This window comes from Podarcis pityusensis (genome assembly GCF_964106645.2).
Source record: "Podarcis pityusensis genome assembly, chromosome: 1".
In the NCBI taxonomy this organism is placed as follows: domain Eukaryota; kingdom Metazoa; phylum Chordata; class Lepidosauria; order Squamata; family Lacertidae; genus Podarcis; species Podarcis pityusensis.
Window position 1 is genome coordinate 121,067,441 of NC_138028.1, and position 19,726 is coordinate 121,087,166.

At 42.0% G+C, this 19,726-nt stretch overlaps 1 protein-coding gene across 7 annotated transcripts in view; it reads left to right on the plus strand.

Moving 5' to 3' along the window:
- Positions 1–19,726, plus strand: part of GULP1 (GULP PTB domain containing engulfment adaptor 1) — a 182,099-nt gene that overhangs the window by 126,314 nt on the left and 36,059 nt on the right. For all 7 annotated transcript variants that reach the window (XM_080972267.1, XM_080972269.1, XM_080972268.1 and 4 more), the window contains one exon: positions 14,796–14,867. In XM_080972267.1, coding sequence (XP_080828393.1) covers positions 14,796–14,867 — 72 coding nt within the window. The remainder of the gene's footprint in view (positions 1–14,795; positions 14,868–19,726) is intronic.

A 19,726-nucleotide genomic window follows, 5' to 3' on the forward strand; every position in this document is an offset into this window, starting at 1 on the left:
AAATGAACAGACAACGGACATCTGCAGGTTCCTTCCCTGCTGATAAATAGGGAGAATGTCCTGCAGTCCCATGTTACTGGCTCATTCATACAATGCTTATGGTAAATTAGCTTTTTGGTAATTGCACAAAACACACAGCCATAGGCACTGAGGAAGAGTCTTCTCAGTGCAATGCCATAATGTATCTCTTAACTTTTTATGAGCCAACAATTTTCGCTGTCCAAAAAATATATATATATATGTGAAGCATAAGTTTGGTAGAGGGCTCCTATTTCCCACACATTTTGAGTTTGTTTAAGAGCTGAATCTCATAAAACCTGGGAATTGGCTTCACAGCTAAGGGGAGTTTTGAAAACTATTATTCGCGGGGAACGAGGATTCCATTTTTAAAAAATGTAAAAATGTAAATGAAAGTCAGAATGCTAATTAATAAATGGTCTTTTCAAATGCTTGGATTTAAGAAGCCAGATTGCATAATATAATCATACTAGTTCACACTGTCAGTGAGATGTGAAAGAAACAGAATTGTAACAGCGTGACGTGGTGTTAATTAAGGTGGCTTGTGCAGCGAAAGAGTAGCACTCACAGATGGAGATTCGCTGTGTAGCTGTAAACAACCTTCTGAGGGTGCCCTAAAATAATCTAAAAGGAACTTAAGATTCCAGTTTAGCTGACCGAGTGGGTGGCAGGGTCTGCAAGGTTCGCGGGCTGGATTAACAAGTCTGGTGGGCCGCATCTGGCCCCTGAGCCTTAGTTTGCTGACCCCTGCCTTACACTTTGCCACCCCACACGGGCACTGACTTGATAGGACACATTGTGTCCCCTATCTCATAGCCCCAGTGTTGGCCTGAAGAGGACTCTGAAGATGAATCTCTTCTTGTCTTCAGAGGCTGACACACACACACACACACACACACACACACACACACCGCAGCCTCTCCTGCTTCACAACCAGGAGGAATACTTAAAGGAAATACTTGAATGCGGTTTTAATATTATCATCAATAAAATGCACTGTAGTGTACAGGAAGCATATTGTGTTGTTTCTGTAAAAAGGATGAGTAAAGCAGGTAATTATAAAATACCTTCTTTAAACATTAGTTTGCCTTTAAATCCTTAACACCTCTTTAGGCAGGCAAGTTGTTCCATGCTTGGGGAGAATCATTTAAATATATTGGCTAAAATGGAGGGGGAATTCAAGTGTATCACCATGGCTTCAGTGCTTCTTAAATCGCATTGAAGGTAAGGGAATGAAACAGTCTATTTATGCATTGGATTGCAGCCCTTATTCCCAGTCACCATCTAAAGATTGAAACAGTGACTTGAAAAGCATTCCTAATGACTTGCTAAGAAGCACTCAAATGCCATTGTCATAAATTTCTATTCAAACGTAGGTACTCTTTCTTGTCAAACGACACCAGTATCCTTATCTTAGAAGAAAACATATATTATAAGCTGCAAAAAGGAAAGTCAGCATTTGATTGGGGGGGGGGGGAATCCTTCATTATTTTCTCCATGAAGAAAACCAGAGTAGCTTAGGAGATGGGACATGGTTTTTATCTGAAGCTTCACTGAGTTTTGTACATTTGGTTTCAATTAATTGTGCCAGGGCTCGGTTATGTGGTTCCTCCATGCTATTGATTTGAAATAGCCATTGTGATTAGGCTAGTCAAGGATATGTTTATTGGCTCGGCTTAAAAACGGAAATGAATCACATTTATTTGTGCACAAAGAAATAGAACAAAATTAATGTTCCCAGAGGCAATAAGCTATTTGTGGTCCTTCCAAGCTTCCTTTCCCTCTGCTTTGATTATAGATTATCCACTTGCTTTGACAAAACTCTCTTTTAGAATTCTATGAATTAGACTCATTAGCACTTGTCTGCATGAGCCATTGACACACAGTAAGGGGAACATCCAGACTAACATAATTTGAATTGTGGAGCTTCAGTGGAAGTACAATTGCTGGGGTTTGTTCATACCCAAAACAATATTTTTCTGAGGTTTAACTCGAGGGAAAGTTGTTCTGTAAGTTTGAGGCTGACTCCGGCTGTATACTTTATTGGCTGGAATTAGGTTGCTGACATCATGAGTGTGCCTACTATGAATGTGTTTAAAAAGCAACAACATGAAGATAAAAAACATAAAGCTGGATAAACATGCAAATGGGTACATTGAAAAACCAGGGAAAGCAGCCTAAAGAATAGAAGGAGGTGGAAAACAGACAACTCAAGTCGGTGTTCGTTTAGCTGATAAGTACATCTGTCAAAAGCAGAACAAATGTTAAGGAAGGAAAGGTTCACTGCAGGAACAGCAACGAGATATCTTTTCTAAGGGACATCTCTTCACACACCTTGAGACTGTGTAAAGGCAACCTGAAGAAGCCTTTGCGCCATTTCCCCTTTGAAATTGCAAGTGCAGCCACAGGAATATGAAACTGATTTACAAATGATCTTAACGTCCTATCAGTCAGGCCTTATAAAGTGTTTATTATTGTCGTTTTAGAGTATATAAGGCAAACATGGTACTGATGAGTGTTGAAGAGTGTTTATTAAATTATAGCTTTCAAACTTAGGGAAGTGCTGGGTGAGATCCCATGGACAGTAATACTAAAAGGAAAGGGAGTTCATGATGGCTGGGAGTTTGTTAAGAGGGAGATAGTAAAAGCACAACGTCAGGCAATACTAATGAGACAGAAACATGGAAGGTGCCTAAAGAAGCCAGGGTGGCTATCTAAAGAACTTTTAACTGAGTTAAGATTAAAAAAGGATGTGTACAAAAAATGGAAAAGGGGGTAAACCACCAAAGAGGAATTCAAACAAATAGTCAGCACGTGTAGACACAAAGTCAGAAAAGCTAAAGCACAGAATGAACTCAGGCTTGCTAGAGAGGTTAAAAGCAACAAAAAAGGCTTTTATGGGTATGTCCTTAGCAAAAGGAAGAACAAAGAAACAGTGGGGTCACTCAGAGGAGAAGATGGTGAAATGCAAACAGGGGACACAGAAAGAGCTGAACTCCTCAATGCCTTCTTTGCCTCAGTCTTCTCCGATAAAGAAAACAATGCCCGACCTGAAGAATTTGGAGCAAATGATTCAGCAGAGGAAACACAGCCCAGAATAACTAAGGAGATAGTACAAGAATACTTGGCTAGTTTAGATGTATTCAAGTCTCCAGGGCCAGATGAACTGCATCCAAGAGTATTAAAAGAACTGGCAGATGTAATCTCAGAACCACTGGCAGTCATCTTTGAGAATTCCTGGAGAACAGGCGAAGTCCCGGCAGACTGGAGGAGGGCAAATGTTGTCCCTATTTTCAAAAAGGGGAAAAGAGAGGACCCAAATAATTACCGCCCAGTCAGTCTGACATCAATACCAGGGAAGATTCTGGAGCAGATCATTAAGCAAACAGTCTGTGAGCACCTAGAAAGGAATGCTGTGATCACCAATAGTCAGCATGGATTTCTGAAAAATAAGTCATGTCAGACTAACCTGATCTCGTTTTTTGACAGAATTACAAGCCTGGTAGATGAAGGGAACGCAGTGGATGTAGCCTACCTTGATTTCAGCAAGGCATTTGACAAGGTGCCTCATGATATTCTTGTAAAGAAGCTGGTAAAATGTGGTCTTGACTATGCTACCACTCAGTGGATTGGTAACTGGCTGACTGACCGAACCCAAAGGGTGCTCATCAATGGTTCCTCTTCATCCTGGAGAAGAGTGACTAGTGGGGTGCCACAGGGTTCTGTCTTGGGCCCGGTCTTATTCAACATCTTTATCAACGACTTGGATGATGGACTCAAGGGCATCCTGATCAAATTTGCAGATGACACCAAATTGGGAGGGGTGGCTAACACCCCAGAGGACAGGATCACACTTCAAAACGACCTTGACAGATTAGAGAACTGGGCCAAAACAAACAAGATGAATTTTAACAGGGAGAAATGTAAAGTATTGCACTTGGGCAAAAAAAATGAGAGGCACAAATACAAGATGGGTGACACCTGGCTTGAGAGCAGTACATGTGAAAAGGATCTAGGAGTCTTGGTTGACCACAAACTTGACATGAGCCAACAGTGTGACGCGGCAGCTAAAAAAGCCAATGCAATTCTGGGCTGCATCAATAGGAGTATAGCATCTAGATCAAGGGAAGTAATAGTGCCATTGTATTCTGCTCTGGTCAGACCTCACCTGGAGTACTGTGTCCAGTTCTGGGCACCACAGTTCAAGAAGGACATTGACAAACTGGAACGTGTCCAGAGGAGGGCAATCAAAATGGTCAAAGGCCTGGAAACGATGCCTTATGAGGAACGGCTAAGAGAGCTGGGCATGTTTAGCCTGGAGAAGAGGAGGTTAAGGGGTGATATGATAGCCATGTTCAAATATATAAAAGGATGTCACATAGAGGAGGGAGAAAGGTTGTTTTCTGCTGCTCCAGAGAAGCGGACATGGAGCAATGGATCCAAACTACAAGAAAGAAGATTCCACCTAAACATTAGGAAGAACTTCCTGACAGTAAGAGCTGTTTGACAGTGGAATTTGCTGCCAAGGAGTGTGGTGGAGTCTCCTTCTTTGGAGGTCTTTAAGCAGAGGCTTGACAACCATATGTCAGGAGTGCTCTGATGGTGTTTCCTGCTTGGCAGGGGGTTGGACTCGATGGCCCTTGTGGTCTCTTCCAACTCTATGATTCTATGATTCTATGATTTCTTGCCAGATCCAGCTTCAAAGTTTCTTTTACCTTGCATTTCATAGATGCGTAATGCTGAAGAGTGCAACCCAAAGTGTAACGAGTTTCCATTCAGAGTTGTTTTTCTGTTAGATGTTGTACATTGATGGGAGAACTTGATTATGTCATTCAAGTTTAATATCCGCATAGGGAAGTTTATATATTGCAACTTATCATGAAGTTTCTCCAATGGTGCCATCAGTTCTTCTGACTAGGAAAATCGCAACAGTCCCTTTCAACTGGATAGATACTAAAAGCCTTTCACCATGTGGAAAGGATCTGCTGGACAGCTACTAGAGGGTGCAATGGTGGAAAAGAAGTACAGTGGTACCTCGGGTTACATATGCTTCAGGTTACATACGCTTCTACATACAGACTCCACTAACCAAGAAATAGTACCTCGGGTTAAGAACTTTGCTTCGGGATGAGAACAGAATTCGTGCTCCGGCGGCATGGCAGCAGGAGGCCCCATTAGCTAAAGTGGTGCTTCAGGTTAAGAACAGTTTCAGGTTAAGAACGGACCTCCAGAACGAATTAAGTACTTAACCCGAGGTACCACTGTAAGCCTTTTGCACCACTATCACTATAACATGGTAGGCACAATAATGAGCTTGTACCTGTGTTTGGTCAGATTCATCTTGGGCTTTATACCACTTGCAGTCCATCTATTATCCTTCTTTGAAGAGGGGACCTGGAAGTGACCATGTCAAGAGCACTCCCTTTAGCGCTACACTGTAGCAAGACCAGGGCTTGGACAAGCACACAAACCATGTTGATTAGAAAAATCCCCCAGAGCAGTCAGAAATCCCTTATATGCCATCTTAATAGGTGCCCCTGGGACGCGGGTGGTGCTGTGGTTTAAACCACTGTGCTTCTTGGACTTGCCAATCAGAAGGTCAGCAGTTCGAGGCCCTGCAATGTGGTGAGCTCCTGTTGTTCGGTCCCAGCTCCTGCCAACCTAGCAGTGCGGAAGCACGCCAGTGCAAGTAGATAAATAGGTACCGCTCCAGCGGGAAGGTAAACGGGGTTTCCGTGCACTGCTCTGGCTTTGCCAGAAGCGGCTTAGTCATGCTGGCCACATGACCCGAAAAAACTGTCTGTGGAAGCAGACAAACGCCAGCTCCCTCGGCCTGTAAAGTGAGATGAGTGCTGCAACCCCAGTGTCATTTGTGACTGGACTTAACTGTCAGGGGTCCCTTTACCTTTACCTAATAGGTTCCCCAACCCTGCAGGGTGATTTATGATCAGGTCAAATCTCACATGATTTATCCATGATAATGGATTCACCATAAGCCCCACTGCTAAAACATTTCTGTCCTCCTGCTCTGTTGCATCAGTAAGATCCAGGGCAGGTCTTTCAATATGGGTTGGGCACTTGATATACCAACATAGTCTCATGTTTATCATGAAGTCCTCAATGAGCACAGTAGAAGCAGCATTGGTATGGATATTGAAGCCCCCAAAACATGAGTGGAGTTCTTCTACACCACCTCCGAGACCATCTCAGGCAGGAAGACTGTTGGCCAGCATGTTGGTTGGTATACTGAGGTCTCCTCCCCGCCATATGCTCCAGCACCACCAACTATTTGTGTTGGGAGAACCCATAAAACAGCACACAGAGGGGAGGAGAGGGGGATTGTTCCATCTGGCAAGCTGCAAGGCTTGCACAGATAGAATGATTAGAGAAGCATGACATTTAGACCCTAAACCACCACTAACTGAAAGAATGTCACCTGTTCCACTGACCTCCCTGAGTTTTCTGATCTGAAGGAGACATGCTGGTGGTAGTCTCCATGCCTAATGAGATGGGTAGGGCCCATGGGCTTTCTTTGGGGTGGTAACTTACTTTGGAACAATCTTTCCTCTGAGCTGCACCTCAGCACAATGTTGACGTTGCGTTTCATTGGCGAATGAAGATGCCATCTCTTTCCCCAGACTTTGGGGCGCTGTGGGTTAAACCACAGAGCCTAGGACTTGCTGATCAGGTCGGCGGTTCGAATCCCCACGACGGGGTGAGCTCCCGTTGCTCGGTCCCTGCTCCTGCCAACCTAGCAGTTCGAAAGCACGTCAAAGTGCAAGTAGATAAATAGGTACCGCTCCGGCAGGAAGGTAAATGGCGTTTCCGTTCGCTGCTCTGGTTCACCAGAATTGGCTTTGTCATGCTGGCCACATGACCCGGAAGCTGTACACCGGCTCCCTCAGCCAATAAAGCGAGATGAGCACCGCAACCCCAGAGTCGGCCACGACTGGACCTAATGGTCAGGGGTCTCTTTACCTTTAATGTGGGTACTGCTCATCCATCTTGGCTGCACTTGCAGCTCAGCAAATAGTTCTGATAGAACAGCATTTCCACTTTGCATCATCCTTCCACTTCCTTTCCCTTGTGTGCCTTTGTAAGCACAATATTGCAGCCTGTATCTTTGTTTTTAATTGAAGTGAGCTGCTTTGGGAGATGGCAATGGACTGGAAAGAGGGATAAAAAGAGATCAAATCAATAAATGGCTCTCTGACTATTTACCATCACTTGTTATAAATAAGTTATAGAACATCTTGGGACTCGTTGCCTAAGCAAAAAAGCCCCTGGCTTCTCAATCTTTGGCGCTCTCATTCTGTGCTTGATTTCAACCTTGTTGCTCCTCTGCCAGTAGCTGACTCATTTTCTTCTTCTTCTAAGAGCATTTCTGCCTATCACTTCTCACTCTTTCCTGGCGTCGGCCAACAGGTATACTCAGTCTTGACATCTTGACTTCTTCAGATAACCTTATCTTATCCATGGCATAGTTGTACCCATTATTAAACATGCCTCTGCAAGCCATTCCAGGTGTCCAGTGTTATCCTGAGCCTTCATCCTGTGAATATTCATACCCAAGTGATGGTCAGATTGAATTGTGGTCTGAAGGGACACAGCACTCATTATTTTGTCCCCGGGAGCCTTCACATTTGCTCTGAGACTTGGTTTGGTTCATAGGAACCAACTCCTAGGGGCCAAGGTCCCTTTGCCTCCCCCTAAAATATTTGAGCCCCCCCCCAAAAAAGTTGATAGGCATTGCCATTCAAATGGCTATGATTGATTACATGGAGCAGGACTTACCCCCCCTCCTCCCAATTTTTTTTATTCAAGTTGGCACCCCTGATTTGGTTTAAGCATGTCATCCATACAGGGTCAAAATATACAGTATACATTTTTGCTTATTACTAAGTTTCATATTCTGCCTTTCTGGTTGTTGTTGTTTAATCTGAAGCTGTTTCCCACTCCACCCCCACCCCTAGCATGCACTGCAAGTGGTTCTTTGATTCTGTTTCCTTGTTTGGTTTCCAAGAACCAGTCAATTCCCTCCCTTCCATCTTGCCTTAGCTTAGTGCTGCAGGATCAGAGATGCTTTGCTTTCATTCAGTCATAAATCAACTTTCTTCTTAACTTCAGTGATGAAAAAGAGAGACCGTTTATCAATCTTTGGCAGCAGGCTTTCTGTGTAAAATTCAAACTGCCTTCTTATCTGCTTTATGGAGTCAGGAGATACTTTTATTCCAGACCCAATGGCCCTCTTGCATTTCTTAGCTTTTTGACCCAACAGTTTACATGCTTACAGAGAGAAGAAATTGTATTAATATATCATCTGGTAACTAATGATAATACTTCATATGTCTGATTAGGTGGCTCTAGTCTGCAAAACCATATACTGCAACAGTTTTGTTATTTTTAAGGTATCGCAGGACTGTTTGTTGTTTTTACTTCTGTCATGGGTACACATACCACGAAATTATTAGTATTCAGTGTTTCAAAGGCTTTAAAAGTCATTGTAAAACTTGATGAATAATTTGTGAAATAGGGATAAAGAAGCAGTTACTATCATCTTAGTAGCAAATCCTACACTGCTCTCTACTGGAAGAGAAGGATTTACATGCAGTTCTTATATGACCTAAATCTCTGGCTGAGTTATCCAAAAACCATTCCCAAGCTTTATACTGGATTAAAAATAAATAAATAAATGAAACATTGTCTAATCTGTTTCAAGTAATTCTTCAGTTATTGGTGGAGCAGAACAAAAGCTAAACATCCCTACAAAGAGTCCAGTTTTGTGGGCTCCCACTTAAGCCCAACATCTGTTCCAGAAGTAACGCAGGAAAACATGTTATGGGTTGCAGAGCTGATGCATGTGTAAGTTTTGCAAAAGTATTCGTTTGTCAAATTTGGATGGAAAAGAACCTGTCTAGACTTCACTTTTTCAGAGCCGTATGAATTGCAGTGAAAATGGTCTCATGTTTTCCTCTTGAAAACGAGTTTGAGTAATTCAATTTGTCAATTGTTTATCCCAGTTTCAAGAAAGCTGAGGGGGGAAAAGGTCAGAAATAGCACCATGGAGTGCGACACATATGTGCTGTGATTTTACAGCTCATTGAAATAGCAGAGCAGTACATAGGCTCAGCCACCTGGATCCCTCTACAGATACAGTGGTACCTCGGTTTTTGAGGCGCTCAGAAGCTGAATGTTTCGGAACCCAAACACTGAAAACCTGGAAGTAACTGCTTCCCTTTTCGAACGTGCCTCCAAACTCGGGACAGCTTCCACTACGTTTCCCCCCTCTTTTTTCTCTGCTGACTTCGCCAACTGCCCTTTGCACCTTGGTTCTTGAACGGATTACGTTCAACAACCGAGGTACCACTGTATCTTAAATGAGAACTGCCAGAGCACTAAGAACTTTTATTTATTTATTTACCACCTTATATGCGGAGGTCTCAGGGTGGTTCACAGAATAAAATAAAAACCACAAAAGATATAATCAAAATAAAAACAAGAACCTAATAACCCCCCCCCCCCAAAAAACCCCACATTTTAAAAGGGTATAGGATGTCAATCAAATCAACCAAAGGTCTGGTTAAAAAGGAACATTTTTGCCTAGTTCCTAAAGGTGTATAATGAAGGTGCCAGGCGAACTTCCCTAGGGAGAGCATTCCACAGATGGGGAGCCACTACAGAGAAGGCCTGTTCTTGTGTTGCCACCCTCTGGACCTCTCAAGGAGGAGGCACATGAAGGAGAGCCTCAGACGATGATCTCAGGGTCTGGGTAGGTTGTTCATATGGAAAGAGGCATGTGGAATTGAGGTACTGTGGTCCTCAATTCTTGCATTCATCCTGGATATGCTAGTGTGTGCAGAGATGGGAGCATACCTGTCAGCTTCACCCCTAACATTGCTGGACACGTCCAGTTGGGCATGTGGGCTGATGCAGATACACTCATTCCTCTACACCAGCAGCGGGGAACCTGCACCCCACAGCCAAATTTGGTTCACCAGGCCATTTTCCATGAACCATGCCTACTTGCCCCACACGTTATATAATATGTGATGTTAAGGGTGGAACAGGTAGCGATGTGTCTGGATTGGCTGCCCACACAGCTGATCCCTGCAGAAAGTTTGGATTTGATATCCCGCTTTATGACTACCCGAAGGAGTCTCAAAGCGGCTAACATTCTCCTTTCCCTTCCTCCTCCACAACAAACACTCTGTGAGGTGAGTGGGGCTGAGAGACTTCAGAGAAGTGTGACTAGCCCAAGGTTACCCAGCATCTGCATGTGGAGGAGCGGAGACGCGAACCCAGTTCACCAGATTATGAATTTACCAGTCTTAACCACTACACCACACTGGCTTACCACAGAAAGCAGGATTGAACTCTGTACCCAGTAGCTGGTGGGTGGGGAGTACAATCCCACTTGGTCACACGATCTCTTCCCATCCCTGCAGGTCAATCAACAGGTGTCAGTCAATTTGATATCAGATTATTGTCCTGCCCAGCTGTCAGGGTTTGCCCACAGGGGTGGGAGGAGATAAAGGTCAGGCCCATCAGGACAAAAAGTTTCCTCACCCCTCCTCATTTTTGTCTACATAAGATGAACACCTGAAGAAGTTCCAAGTCTACCAAAAAACACCCCGTCATCTCTGGTTTCTTAAAATTGATTAACACATATTGTCCATTTCACAGTTCCTCTTTAGAGTTCAGAGCAGTTGTCTCCCAATATTGGGTCTTGATCACTACCAGAATGGCAGTAGTTCCCAAGTGCTCATATACATAATTTCAGAAATAGCCTGGAACATTATCCCTGCATTCCAGGAAGCGAGTGAAGCAAACATGAAGATCGAATGAGGAAAGAAGAAAAATAATTAAAGGCACACAAGGAAGAAACAGAACATACAACTCTGATAAAGCTAAATAACTGGTGCACTTATTTTCACATTAAGTGTAGTTGATGAAGTTAGTCCAATTTGCTTTTGGCAAAACATTACCAATAGACTTCTCTCTAGACTAGAGTGTGGGATTTGGGGGGGTGGGAGGAATCTAATGGAGCTATTAATATACCAAACTGATGTGTTTTTAATGTATTTGGAAGGGGGGCGGAAACAGAGAACTTAAGTGTTTTTGAAATTATGAGGAAAGGGCTAAATAAAGTTGCTGTGAATCTGAATCTGTAATATACCAACAACACTTTTAAAAATAGCCAATTGGCCTTACTACTATAGAAATTATGTTTGAGATTATATATGACACATGCAATACCTCTTTTATTTTTATTTACTAAACGCTCACTTTATCTGTGATTCCACACATTTGTGTGTGTGCACAAGCTTGTAAAATTCACAGCAGTGGAGTTTTGTGTGCTATTCTGTGTTAAAAGGTGAAATTTGTCCATGAGATCTGATGCTTCACAAAAATAATTGTGACTAGTCCGTTCAGCTTCTACAAATATTGAAATAGCCTGTGGCACACTGTTTCTGATTAAATAAATGAATGCCACCTTTCTTATTTTATTTCTTCAGGATATATTCATCCCCTGAATTTTCTTTATAATTCAAAGTTTTCACCCAGCGACTGGGTGGAAAGGTTTTGGTAGTATTTAAAATAAATATGTTATATGTTCAATTATTTTCTGGGGAATGTAGATTCTTTAGAAATAAATGAAAACCTTGTGTCAGTGCCCAGGTTACTTGCTGAAAGTATTTTTACTAAGGAAACTGATGGAAATGCTGGTTTTCATATCTTCACTACTTAAACCAACGCTCAGTTTAAAAACACATGGCTCATGCTTCGGAGTAAAAGTTGTGCATTTCTTCTGGAAACCCTGGGATGCTGTAGAGAGGAAACACCTTTTTAAAAAAGTCTGCAGTGGTCTTAGTCTATTATAGCTACATTAACCACCACATTATACATTTGCTTGCATGAAGCTTCTGTGTTAACTGAGCACAGAAATGCGGTTCTTGTTTCTCAGAATAGGTTTAAGGACCGAAGTGAAAAGAGCAGTTAAGATTATTGTTAACTCAGTGTTAGTTGTGTAAATATGATAGACCATCACCGGTCTGAGCCGATGGTGCTTTTCCATGCTTTTCAGGGAAGAGGTTTCAATCTACTGGAGACCTCCATAAATAGAAGCAAGGATAATCCTGGAACAGACTTTTGGGCCAATAGGGATTGCAAGGGGAAGAAGGAAATAGATCCCCCATTCCGCCTTCAGTTTGCAGGAGCCGAGATCCCTGCCTTGATCCATTCCTTGCTTGCAAATTATATATTTTGGGATTCAAGGGGGAAATGTAAGTGCTAATATGTGAGCAGAGGACTTGCTTGAGGCCTCATATAGTGTATTCCAAATTGTTTAGATAGCATTAGATAGCATTGGCCCTTCTGCATTGATATTATTGGTGTTGAAATGGGGTCGTGTTCACTGGAGCTGCAACTTTATTACACGTGTGTGAAACTATCGTGAGATCAGCTATCGTGTTTCATGAAGTGGTTCAACAGTGGAAACCAGTTGGAAGAGTAAACCATAAACCTGCCACGTGTTCAGTATTGCTCACTAGCACATGGGTGAAATAAATGGTGATTAATTTGTGGATGTAGCATTCTGCGAAGTCATTAGTTCTTCTGCGCCTGCAGTAAGTTGGGAGAGGGGTAGAAGGCACTGCAATAAAGTATTGATGCAGATGTGGCTCCATTCCTGTACAGTGGTACCTTGGGTTACATACGCTTCAGGTTACAGACTCCGCTAACCCAGAAATAGTGCTTCAGGTTAAGAACTTTGCTTCAGGTTGAGAACAGAAATTGTGCTCCGGCGGCACAACGGCAGCAGGAGGCCCCATTAGCTAAAGTGGTGCTTCAGGTTAAGAACAGTTTCAGGTTAAGAACGGACCTCCGGAACGAATTAAGTACTTAACCCGAGGTACCACTGTACATGCAAAAGCAGCAGCAGTCTGCTACTATACTTACATAAAATAGGGGTTATGGTTTTGTTCTCTTGGTTTAATTATTTACTTGTGTTTTATCTCGTATTTTATTCTGTGAACTGCCCATAGATCTTCTGATGAATTTAATAAATTTAATAGACATACAAATTTAATAATATATAAATAAGTATGTAAAACAAATAGATAAAAAAATAATAATTATAGAACTGCTTCCCATAATTCTCACCCACACATTTGGGGTAGAGAACAATCCCATAGCTGTCAACATTTCCCCTTTTTAAAGGGAATTTCCCTTATTCCGAATAGGATTCCTCACAAGAAAAGGGAAAAGCTGACAGCTATGCAATCGAAGTGCTTCTTACTCTTTCCTCCTCCTGTTCTGCCAAAAGAAGGATCTGTAGTGGCCATGGCCAATCTTTTCGACAAGCCGAAGGAATTAAAGTGCCACTCTCACCGCACTATTGCACATTTTGTGCACCACTGCCTCAGACTACCCACCCACGATCTATGGATTAAGGCAGTTGTGCATGTTCATCTTTCCCTCATTCGTCTGGTATAAGACAAATTCGTCTGGTGTAAAAGCAGGGTGGTGCTGTGGTCCAAACCACTGAGCCTCTTGGGCTTGCTGATTGAAAGGTTGGCAGTTTGAATCCCCGCAATGAGGTGAGCTCCTGTTGCTCTGTCCCAGCTCCTGCCAATCTAGCAGTTCGAAAGCACGCCAGTGCAAGTAGATAAATAGGCACCACTGCGGTGGGAAGGTAAACGGTGTTTTCATGCGCTCTGGTTTCCATCACAGTGTCCCGTTGCACCAGAAGCTGTTTAGTCATGCTGGCCACATGACCTGGAAAGCTGTCTGTGGACAAATGCCGGCTCCCCCGGCCTGAAAGCGAGATGAGTGCCGCAAACCCATAGTTGCATTGACTGGACTTAACCGTCGAGGGGGTCCCCATAAAATTGTAGGGTTAGACCAGAACCTGTGAGGGTCTTCCAGTCCCCATCCAGGGGTCCTTTACCTTTTTTTGTATATAAGTAACAATGTGCTTAAGCAAGGTGTTATGATTGCTACTGAAGTCTTCATTTTCCACTCCACAGCGAATGTACCATTGAGAGCTTTTTGGGTTTCACCTTGATCCTGAGCGTTTGTGCCAGTATATGTGTCAGGAATGCTGGCACAACATTGTGAATTATGCTAATGTGTTGGCCCTACACTTCATGCTGGCACAGCATGTTTTAAGACGGGTCCATTAGTTTTGTGGCTCTGTTCAAGCTGCCAATGTTGGAAAGAGACCAAACTTCAGGCACACTCTGATTTTTAAAAATAAATAAATATGTAACCTAAAATAATGCCATGACATTTGTTGCTGTTACATTCATTGCTAAAAGTCATGCCAACTCCAAGTTTGTGATGATTACAAGAAGAGAAACACTGCTATTTTAATTATGAAAATAAGGATTATGCAATAGCATGTAGAAATCTATAAAATGAAGCAAGAAATGTTTTAATGTACGGTAAGTTAGAAACTTTTAGCATAAGTGGAAATATGTTTGCGTGTCTTTATACTTGCATATTCCCCAGAGAGAAATAGTTTGCAGCTACAATTCTGGCTAGTTAGTTCTTGTCTTTTCTTTTCTTTTCTTTTCTTTTCTTTTTTCTCTCTCTCTTTCTTTCTTTTTTGGCCAATTATTTTTATTGATTTTCCATAATTTTTAACAAATTGTCACCAAATTAATACAAAATTAATACAATTAATACAAAATCAATACAGTTATTTCAAAGGCATTTTTTTTAAAAAAAAGGTAACAAGCATCCACTACTTTTCTCACAAATTACAATGTTTTCAGTTTCTTGGCAGCACAGAAGTGGAGCAACCTAAAGGCACAGAAGTCGTGAGAGATGCTGTTAGAAAACTTAAGGTAGGAAACTCTTTTTAAATTTACTAGATACAGTTAGAAGCAATGCCTGATCTGTTCTAAACATATGTGTTGCATTCCCTCTATGCTTATCCACCCCCTGCTAGAAAATCTCAGAACACCAATATACTCTTCCTTCAGTGTACACTTGTACCTTGGATCCCGAATGCCTTGCGAGTCGAACGTTCTGGCTCCCAAACGCTGCAAACCCGGTTTGCGAATGTTCTTTGGAACTCAAACATCCAATGTGGGTTCTGTGGCTTCTGATTGGCTGCAGGAGCTTCCTTGGTTTCCGAATGTTTTGGAAGTCGAATGGGCTTCTGGAACGGATTCCGTTCGGCTTCCGAGGTACCACTATATATTGTGTGCAGCCTTGATACAACCATTCATATTTCCTTTTTTCATAACTGAAGTCGTGGCCCCCTTCCACACATTACACTAATCTCCCGTTAAAGGTTCATCGCTAGTACCTTTTGTTCCAGACCCTCACTCCAGTATCCCGTGTTTCTTCTTGTTTTCCTTCTCTGCTCCAAGTGTGGGGTCTCCTTCCTCCAAATCTATATTGTCCTCTCATTGGACACAGCTTCCGAGGGTTCCACCCTCTTATCTCTGTTTCCCCAAATGTCTCACTCTGCAGGCTGACTGTAATGCATCCTAACAATTCCTCTCCTCTCCATTATCCTGTTTCTCTCAGCTTTCCTTTTTCTGATTCCTCCCCGGTTTTTGCTGTCTCTCTGCATACTAAGAATAGAAGGGTGTCTTCCAGCCTGACCTGATTCATTGCTGCTGGGACTTTTTGCAAAGACTTACAGAGACACGGTAGCATTGATGTTTGCTCCTCACAATGTGCCTGTAACTGAAGGACTTGGTGCACACTTGCAATATACCTGTGCTCTGATTTTCACTTGAGTTCACTGCAGGAAAGCATGCAGGCTTTCACACAGAAAAGAACAGCGTCCCGAAAAACAGCCAACTGTTAACATTCCCAGAAATGTCAAATTGTAATTGTGAAAAACAGAAATAAGTTTAGGGATCATTCACTCCCTGTCCACTGGAATGGTTTTTTAAAAAAAATAAATCATGATTTTTATTGAGTTTTCCATATTCCATTTCATTTCATTTCATAATACATATCCAAAGCTTACATTTTTACTCCAAAAGAGCAACGACCTCCTTCCCTCCCTCTTTTCCGACTTTCCTATAACATTAACATATTTATCACATTTCTATAATCACTTCTTTACCTTATATGGTCATTTAAAAATCACCCTCTCCTTTGTAAATTAGCTCCTTCTTTCCTCATTACCAAACATTTCACGTTAAAGCTACAAACGTTTTCAGGTGTTTACAGTGTTTTTTCAAGTAATATATAAATTTGCTCCAGTCCTTTTGAAATCTTTCGTTGGGTCGATTCCTAATTTCCCCCGTCAACTTCGCCAACTCCACAAATTATACCATCTTTATCTGCCAGTCGTCCAGGGTGGAGAGTTCTTGCTGCTTCCATCTTTGGGCCAGTAGGATTCTTGCTGCCATTGTGGCGTACATGAACAAATAACATCTTTTTTGTGGATTTCCTCGTCAATTAACCCTAATAAAAATGTTTCTGGTTTTTTACTGAATAACTGAATATTTCATTAACTTTTTAAATTCATTATAAATAATGTCCCAGAAGATTTTAACTTTAGTGCAGTTCTACCACATATGTAGGAAGTTCCCTTCCTTCTCCCTGCATTTCCAACATAGTTTATCCTGACATCTGTACATTTTGGCAAGTTTACTTGGTGTGATGTACCAACGATACATCATCTTCATTAGATTTTCTTTGAGTGCCACACACGCCGTGTAGAATTGGATCTTTATGTTCTGTTCAGATGCAGGTACTGCTCAGTGAATCTTGTAATCCTTTTGTGTTATTTCTGTTCATGTTGACTTGCTTCCTCGGTCCCCACTGGTTTTCCACCAGAGATACTTGCAAAGTTTAAGCAGGGGGTTCCACCCCGCATGATCTAAACAGTCTGCTTTTAAATTGAATGGGTGGATCTGACTGAAACCAGGTCCACAGCCCAAGCCGCTGCCAGCCCCTTCTTATCTGATTGGCCCATTCAAACTAGCTTTTTTTGCCATTCTCGGTGACCACAGGGGGAGGTTCCTACTTCCCCCAATGGTCATGCCAGGATGAAGATAGCCCTGGGACTGGACTGCAGTGGACTGCAAACCACCCCTCCCCCAGAGTCTGTCAGGAGCTCATCCTACACTCGAGTAGGACCCTGGCAGAGACACATGCCCGACTGGCATGTTCTCTCCCTCCTGGTCATTCGTTTGGGAGCTTCAAAAACTTTCTTCTGCCCGAACATCACAGCGACCGATGCCAACAGACACTGGCACACTTAGGGATTCGCAGAGTCTTCACAGTTCGCGTGACAGACCTCAGCAACTCAGCATTTTGGCTAATTACTTTATTTACATATAAATACACACGGAGCACTGCAACATGGCTCCCTCTCTCTCTAGCATCAGAGAGCAAAGAGAAAACGAACAAAGGACAATAGTCCCACTTCACGGAACACAGTAACACAAACATCCTGTCTCCGTCACTTCCCACTCTGTGAAGTCAAAATATACACCGTCATGTGATAGACAAAAATCCCATGATTGCAGTCATGGAGCAGGAATTCTAACAGAGTCCCAGGTAAGTGGCCACTGTTTTGAAGTTATTTGCAGCCCCTTTTAAGTTTGAGTTCAACTGAAAATGGGATTCACGCTTTCCCCTTGTTGCTATTGGCCCTTCCTCCCCTGCTGAGCACTCTCTACACTTTTACCTTTGCATGGAAGCGGATGAGCAGGCAACAGTGGTGATAAGGCTCAGGAAAATCATTTTTTTAGCTGAGTATCAGGTAGGCGGACACCAATCTGCACTCCTTTTCTTTATTCAGTTACCTCCTGCACAAGGACATTGATTTTTTGTAGAAGCAGTGGGGAGAAAGAAGAAGTAATGCAAAAAATGATTTGCACAAAATTTTTCTTTTGAATGCTCAAGGAAGAATTTCCACATTACAGTGGTACCTCGGGTTACAGATGCTTCAGCTTACAGACTCGGCTAACCCAGAAATAGTACCTGGGGTTAAGCACTTTGCTTCAGGATGAGAACAAAAATTATGTCCTGGTGGCGCGGCGGCAGCAGGAGGCCCCATTAGCTAAAGGTTAATAACAGTTTTAGGTTAAGAACGGACCTCCAGAACGAATTAAGTTCTTAACCCGAGGTACCACTGTACTGCTTTGCACCAGAGCTGTCGTCCCCAATATGTTTCACTAGTTTTTTGCATATACTTTTTGCTTCCTTCAGAATTCCTCATGCTGTTTGCCTGAGGAGAAATCACAACATTTACTTCCATTTTTGCTTTAGGCAAAAAATCATTGTTGACAGTTAATTTGCATTTTACATTATGTGACAGTGGGAAGAACGCTGTGTGGGAAAGAACGATAAGATCAGAGCTCTGAATCAGCCCTACACAGATAATGTTTGGTCATCCAATTTCTTAGTAAATATCAGTCTTAATCTTCCTATGCACTTGTTGACCACTAAGCCACATATAATATCTAAATGATCCTCAATCTGGTTTAAATTCTCAGTTAACAACTTTATGTTGATGCAAAGATTAGGATAAGGAAGTGTAAACCATTTCAATAATTCTTTCCATATGCTTTCCTGAATTTATGAGACATCGTAGGAATTGAACACTGAGGGCCATTGCTGACTCCAGATACCAGCCCTGTGGTCAACAAATCCTTGACTCAATTTCATATATACACTAGAGTCATAGTCAAATATCCATTTCTTTTTTAAAGGATAAGCCTATTTGATCCCAATGTCCCATTAAAAAGTGTGGGGGTTTTTTGCAACTAAAAGCTACATCTGGCACATAAATCATTTTTTAATCATCAGCATCTGTCATCAGTATCTTCATGCACTGCAACAGTTCAGAGCAGGCAACAGGATTGTTCCTCCAATAAGAAACTGATGCTAAAATTTCCATTGTTTTAAGAGCTTATGCCCAATAGCAGAAAGACAACCGGAATAAAAACATTTGCAATGGTTTAAAAAGACACTGAGGCTCAGTTTGGGAACTCTCCAGTGTCACGGTTATTGCAGGAGCTGTGAGCCTTTTGCCCTTGTTGTCCAGCCTTGGAGCACAGATCATATTACTTGGAAGATTAGCTCAGTTAATCCATCTCATAACCAAGAATGAACACATTGAACCCAAAGAAGTACGAATATTTCCGTATGTCTGGATATTTTAGATATCTTTTATATGGGCAAAATTTGTATAAAATCTCAGATGGCTGAATTAGTGTGGGAGAAAGCGTAGAATGAGGAAAAACTAGAAATTGATTCTTAAATGTTAGAGTTAAAAGTCTGACGGAGTAGCAGTCTGAGAAACGAAATGATATCCAGCAGTTCATGCTAAATTTAAAACCTCCTCCATTTTAATTCTCTTTAAAGATGCATCATAGAATTTCTGTGATCCAGCTTAAAGCATGCTATGCCTGAGAATACTTAATGGTAAAAAATAAAGATGTATTCCTATCTGTTCATTATTATTATTACTGTTAAAAGAAATGTCAATTAAAATTTCATGAAACCACAGCAGTGTCACAACTTCAGAAAGAACTGAATTAATTGGAAAAGAGGGAGAACATGTTTTAAGTGTTTAGGCTCCTATTAGAGGAAATTAATCATAAATCTTGGGGCCTAATTAATACTTACTTTTTTTAATGTTTCCATGTATTTGGGTTGTGATCCAAGTTCAAGGCACTTGTTTCATCAAAGGCCTTGATGCTTCAAAGAGTTGAGCACATACTCA